General features: G+C 56.4%; 1 protein-coding gene across 1 annotated transcript; it reads left to right on the top strand.

Annotated features, from left to right (window-relative positions):
• Positions 1-751: 751 nt before the first annotated feature.
• Positions 752-5,860, top strand: S1PR1 (sphingosine-1-phosphate receptor 1). Its single transcript, XM_059675183.1, has 2 exons — positions 752-1,760; positions 3,224-5,860. Exon 2 carries the CDS (start codon positions 3,375-3,377, stop codon positions 4,497-4,499), a length of 1,125 nt encoding a protein of 374 aa, XP_059531166.1. The 5' UTR covers positions 752-1,760; positions 3,224-3,374; the 3' UTR covers positions 4,500-5,860.
• The last annotated feature ends 756 nt before the right edge of the window (positions 5,861-6,616 follow it).

Below are 6,616 nucleotides of genomic sequence, written 5' to 3'. Positions count from 1 at the left end.
TTATAAAAAGGCACAGTCTGCAAGACATTCATGGGGTTGGGACTGGATAAGTGGGCAGAGCACAGAGGACTTTCAGGGCAGTGAAAATACTCATGTGATACCGTGCGATGGATGCGTGTCAGTATACATTGGTCCAAACCCATAGGCTGCACAGCAACCTCGAGGGAACCCTGAGGTAAGCCATGGACTTGGGTGATAATGACGCCGGCCATGTTCCGCGCCGCCCCCTGGTGGTCAGCGCATGTCATAGCCAGTGGTCGAACTCCCTGTGGAACAATTGGCATTTGGGGCCTTGATGATATAAGATAGGTAAGTCCTCAGACCCAATCAGAGGCGTATGAGAGTCCCTGCTGTTTCCAGGCTGTGCGCACTGTGAGGCTGTTGAACTTGTGGGTAGGCGTTTCGTGATTGACAGGGCTTTCAGACAGCTGTGAATTAACCGACACTTGGCGTCTTCTTTTGCAAACTCATAAGATTCCATAAGCCAGGGGTCTGTTGTTTATTCACCAAGCCTCCTTCTGAGTCATTCAGGTACAGGGCGTGTCTGATTGAAACTGCGCAGCGGAGACCTTCTGCATTCACATCTGCAGGGATGGGAAGCGGTGTGGCCAGGCGCTGGGTGGGACGGGCCTTGCAGCAGGGCGCAGGGCCTGCCCCCGTCACACAGCTGAGCTGACCACGGCACCTCTCGGTCTCAGGTTCAGAGGTAGCAGCTAAGAGCTAGGAAAGAGTGGGCGAGTTGTGAACACTGAGGTTTGGGGGCGCCTCTCAAGTAGAAGGGAAGCGAAGGGCGCCGGCCCCCAACTGGGCGGCAGCAGGCCTTTCGGGTTAGGGCTGGGGCTCGCCAGGTGGCTCTTCCCCTTGGAACTTCCTGAGCTGCCTGAGCTTTAGAAAGCATAGCCGGCCCGGCAGCTGCCCACCTCCTCAGAGGCCTCTCGCCGCTGGCCAGAATCTGGGGCACACGGCCTGCCTGGGCGCCCAACTGAGGGAGGGGAACCCCCACAGCACCTCGCCGGACACTGGCCCTTTTCACCCTGCGCCCCGGGAAAGCCACTTTCTGCCCCTCAGACCGCAAGTTTGAGGCCGCAGCGGGACGGGTGGGCGTGGAGGTGGGGAGAAGGGGAGGAACATCCGGCACCCCCCTCCAGGGCCCCTCGCTCCCCAGGCCTCGCAGCCCCATCCCCAGATAGCCGGCTCCTGTTTCCCCGCCCCCACACAGTGGCCGGGGCGCCTGGCCACAACCTCGGACCGATCCCCGAGGACGGCCTGGGCAGGAGACCAGGACGGTGGCTGCCCGACGGTCCTCTGCCCCCTTGGGCTTTCGGGAGGAAAGTTCCCAAAGGCCCTCCGCTGCCTCCCCTCCCGAGCAGGGAGGTGGTGCGATTTATAGAGGCCAGGGGGCACCAGGCTCCGCCCCTCTGTCGTCGGGGGTGGGGTGGAAGGGCTCTATCAGCTTCTGCCCCAGATCTTTCCTGGACAGAGAGTCTCAGCAGCCCAGATCCGATCGGGGCCGCGGCCGGCTCGGGGAGGGCGTGGGAGCTCGGGGCTGTCTCTCCCCGCCTCTTCCTCAGAGGTGCTGGCTGACTGCAGCTGGCGGCCCGCGGCAGAGGGCTGGCCCATGGAGTATGCGGCTGCGGAGGGAGGGGACCCCGACTCCGCAAGTTTCTGCGCGGCGTTGCCAGCCTCAGGCAGAGCAAGATGACGGGCGCGCGGCGCGGACCCAGAGCTCCCCGAACGCCATTCCGTCCCGCCTGAGCGAGGTAGGGCGCCGGCCGGGCTGGGCGTCCCAAACGCGCTGTCAGACCCGGAGGAAGCAGAACAAAAACTTTCCAAGCGCCCATCTGCGGGCGCTGGAAACAGGCAACTCGGGGCCACGGAGGAGCCCGCCGCCGGGCTGCGCTCGGGCGCTAGTGATTTCTTGGAAAGGGGTCAAGTTCCAACTGTAGAACCGACTCGGGTGGGAGGTGGTGGAAGCTGCTGGGGGTCGGAGGGGAAGGGGTGAAGGCGCTTATTTTTGGAAACGCTAGAAACAAAGAGTATTGAGGTGGGGTGGGGGTGGGGTTAGGGCTTAAGCTCGCACCGCGGGCGGGCGCGGAGAGTGGGGAGAGAGTTAGAGGGACCCTGGGGCTCTGGGCGCCCGCAGCCTCTCCTGCCCCAGGACGGGTGGGAGCCCTCTCGCCTCAGTTACTCTGCTTTTATCTGGTTGCCGCGCTGCCTCGCAACACTTAACTTACAGGTAGACTTCTGCTGACCGGGCCACGCTGCCTTCCCTGCACACTTTCTAGACCTCTGAGGAGGCGGCAAGGTGCCGGGGGAGGAGGTGAATAAAACCGCCGGTAGCATAGCCGAGAGCCCGGCGCCCCTCCTGTGAGCAGCTGCAGGGCGGTTTGCACGGCCCCGGGCTGGGGCGGCATGCCTGCTATCAGGAGCCTGCGGGCTATTCCCACCCGAACTAGAAACACTCCTTATGCAACCGAGGGCCACAGGGACCTCTGGGGCTTGTTGCCATCTCACTGGCACGGCGAGAGGCTCTTGCATTGGCTCCGGAGAAAAAGAAGAAAGTTGCTTGACGGAGGCGCCCAGTTTCCCTGTTCATGCTGGGCCAGGGCAGGTTTGGCTACCCCGTGGACCCTAGACACACCTCTCCCGAAGTCATTAATAGAGCCCCCAAACCTGACTGTCCCCCCCCCAAAACCTGACTGTCCAGTGACTTTCCTGCCGGCCTGATTGCTCGTGGCTGCGAGGGACGGCTCTGCTCTGGGGGGGGGGGGGGGGGGCATCTCCACCCTCGTTTGGGTTTGGGTTTGGGTCTCCGAGGAGCCCGAGAGCCTGTGAGCCCCCGCTGGGCGGTGACTGTTCTAGGCGCCTCCTGGGAATTAGCGGGGTGTGGGGGTGGGAGTCAGAAGGCGGCGGTGGGGTTCGCTTCCCCACTGTTCCCATTTCTGTTGGAGCGAATGTGACCACGGGGAGAATTTTCGTCTGGTTGAATCGGAGTTGGGGCAATTTTTTGTTGTCCTTTCTCCCTCTCTTTCTTCCTCTCTTTCTTCCCTTCCTTCCTTTAAAATTTTTTTTTTTTTGCAAGGGATGAGAGTTTGATTTTTTTAAATCCCTCTCTCTGCGCTCTCCCCACGTTTCCTTTAAAGAAATAAACAAAACGAGCAGGGCCTTGGCGAGAATGAGTTGTGCCTGTGGCTCTCCTGACTCTCTTTGTAACTCCTTTAAGGCTGCGGTTCCCGAGGCCCTGTCCAGCCTGGAGACGCAGAAAGCCGGGACCTCTGACTTCCAAGCTCTCCGCCACCGCCTCGCCCTCCAGCGCCCTCTAGCGTCCGCCGGGGCAGCGCCGCCCGGGAAAGGTCCCGGACGCAGGGCGCGCCATGGGGTCCACCAGCAGCGCGCTCTCGGACTACTCCAACTATGACATCATCATCCGGCATTACAACTACACGGGGAAGCTGAATCTGGGCCAGGACAAGGACAGCGGCCTCAAGGTGACGTCCGCCGTGTTCATCCTCATCTGCTGCTGCATCATCCTGGAGAACATCTTCGTCTTGCTGACCATTTGGAAAACCAAGAAGTTCCACCGGCCCATGTACTACTTCATCGGCAACCTGGCCCTCTCGGACCTGCTGGCGGGGGTGGCCTACATCATGAACCTGCTCTTCTCCGGGGCCAACACCTACAAGCTGACGCCCGCGCAGTGGTTCCTGCGCGAGGGCAGCATGTTCGTGGCGCTGTCCGCGTCCGTGTTCAGCCTGCTGGCCATCGCCATCGAGCGCTACATCACCATGCTGAAGATGAAGCTGCACCACGAGAGCAGCAGCTCGCGCTCCTTCCTGCTCATCAGCGCCTGCTGGGTCATCTCGCTGGTGCTGGGCGGCCTGCCCATCATGGGCTGGAACTGCCTCGGCCTGCTGCCCAGCTGCTCCACCGTGCTGCCGCTCTACCACAAGCACTATATCCTCTTCTGCACCACGGTCTTCACCGTGCTGCTGCTCTCCATCGTCATCCTCTACTGCCGCATCTACTCGCTGGTGCGCACGCGCAGCCGCCGCCTGACCTTCCGCAAGAACGCGTCCAAGGCCAGCCGCAGCTCGGAGAAGTCGCTGGCGCTGCTCAAGACAGTGATCATCGTGCTGAGCGTCTTCATCGCCTGCTGGGCGCCGCTCTTCATCCTTCTGCTGCTGGACGTGGGCTGCAAGGTGAGGACCTGCGACATCCTCTTCAAGGCCGAGTACTTCCTGGTGCTGGCGGTGCTCAACTCGGGCACCAACCCCATCATCTACACGCTCACCAACAAGGAGATGCGCCGCGCCTTCATCCGCATCATGTCCTGCTGCCGGTGCCCCAGCACCGACACCCCCGGCAAGTTCAAGCGCCCCATCATCGCCGGCGTGGAGTTCAGCCGCAGCAAGTCCGACAACTCCTCGCACCCCCAGAAGGACGATGGGGACAACCCAGAAACCATCATGTCGTCTGGGAACGTCAACTCTTCTTCCTAAAACGGGAAGCAGTCAACCCATGGGGAGTGTTCTTGCATGGTCACCCACCGCCCAGTGTTTGGAAAAACATCTCTGTGCCTGGTGCCTGGACTGCTGCCAGGGTGGAGCTGCCGGAGCCGGAGCCGGAGCCGGAGCCGGAGGGGGGGCTGGGCGAGCGAAGGGCCCGTGACGCCGGGTGGGGTCGGAGGGTACAGTGAGTCCTGTGAACAATGCGCCGGGAAGGGTGGAGAGCGGTCCGCGGGCCTGGAGTCTACTTCCTCTCCCTGAGCTTTGATTTTGCACTGAGCCAGAGGTTAGCATTGCCCAGCTCCCAAAGGGTTCGCTCAGCCCCTCCTCGAAGACCAAGGTCACCTTGGAGAGTGTCGCCTGGAGCTTTGAGGAGAAGATGTTTTTTCACTTGAGTTTCCAGCCACGTGTGCACTTCTGCTTCTCTAGGGATGCTCCAGCCCCCACTCCACCGCCCCTTCCCCTGCGCAACCTCCTCGACATCCTCCGACTGGGCGTCATCAGAGCTGGGGTGGCCTGGTCCATTTCTCCAGCTCCTGTGGCTGGTGGGCTGTGTCCAGGAAGCGGATGGAGGAGCTGGAGACGGTTCGGACATGGGAGGCAGTTTCATTTGCTGAGGCCAAAGTTTCCACGCAAGATGGATCCGTTGTTTTTGGAATTTGGTTGTAGTCACTTTGAGGTGTTTTTTTTTACATCTTTACAATGGAATGCGTTACAGTATCCTGCCATTGTGCCTGAAATCTGCATGGGGAAGCCCAGCTTATCTAATGGTGTCAGCCAGGATCCTTCGTGTCCCAGGGGAAACAAAGGCCCCACACAAGGAGAAAACCCGCCTCGGGGGCCAGGGAACTTTGTAAACCAGGAGGGATTTCCTAACGAATTTGCCTAACAGATGCAACATCGGTCTTTGGCACTTTTGTTGATGTTTATTACGGAGTGTGTGTGAAGCATTTCAACCAATGGTTGTATCTTGTTGTGTTAAAAGTACTCTTCATGATGTTTGAATGTATTTGTTTCAGCATTTTATTGGATTTTCCTAACCTGTGTTAACACCATTGAATGTGTATTTCTTAAGAAAGTATCACCCTCTTATGCCCTTAAAGCATTACTTTAACTGGTAGGGAACCCAGAAGTTTCCAGTACAGCTGTTTTTTAATAGTTCATTGGGCATGTGTGTAAATGTTACAAAGAATAAAATGTATTGCTGTCTCTTTAGTATGGTTTTCAGTGCAATTAAACCAAGAAATGTCCTTTTATAAAAAAAAATAGTATTTAATAGTTTTCTGACTTTTGTGGATCATTTTGCACATAGCTTTATCAACTTTTAAACATTAATAAACTGATTTTTTTAAAGATTCCTTTGTGAAGAGCATTTTAAAAATAATTAAAGACCTTCTATTTGACTCTGTGGCTCTTTAGAATCAAGGTCAGGGCAAATGTCTGTTATTGTTTTAGAAAACACTCTATCTTTTTCAGGAAGAGAAACTTCAATATGTTAACACCGAAGAGCAGTAAAGAATGAGATAAAAAAAAACACAAAAACCTGCCAGCCTGTAAATACATACCACGTGGGAAGGAAATGTAATTGTTTGCGTTTTAAATTGCATCCATGCCAAACTAAACTAAGGCCAATATTCTTTCCCAAAACATGGGGTTTTAAAGAAGAAACACAGAGCAGTGTGGTTGTAAATCTAACTTAAATCATGAAACTCAATGGTCAGTTCAAATCCATCCACAAAAGCTTGGCTTTCTTCCAACATGCTGGGAAGTGGGGATATGAATATGGGAGATCATGTCACATCACTTACATGTTCAGGATTGGTTTCTGTCTTGGTTTCTCCCCGTCTAACCTCTGAACAATATGGGACTCTGATATCACTGAAGGAGCGAGTGGTAGGCTGAGTTGCAGACACCTTCTGTCTGAAAACGTTCAGTCCATAGTATCTGAAAGCTTTAACGTCCCTGGTTATTAATTTCTCCAACTATAAAATGAGAGCAAGGGTACTTTACAAGCAAAACGGAATTCTTGTCCTCGTTAATGCTCGTTTTCATTGGGGATTCAATGTGAGTGTGTGTGCGTGTCTGGCCCCCCGGTGCTATTGTGACTTTCA

Source organism: Myotis daubentonii, chromosome 18, assembly GCF_963259705.1.
Source record: "Myotis daubentonii chromosome 18, mMyoDau2.1, whole genome shotgun sequence".
In the NCBI taxonomy this organism is placed as follows: domain Eukaryota; kingdom Metazoa; phylum Chordata; class Mammalia; order Chiroptera; family Vespertilionidae; genus Myotis; species Myotis daubentonii.
Note: the sequence above shows the minus strand (reverse complement) of the source record. Positions and strands in the feature narration are given on the sequence as shown.

What these genes read in the sequence shown, in the direction of transcription:
- S1PR1 (XM_059675183.1), top strand. Translation starts at nt 3,375, where the DNA reads ATGGGGTCCACCAGCAGCGCGCTCTCGGACTACTCCAACTATGACATC.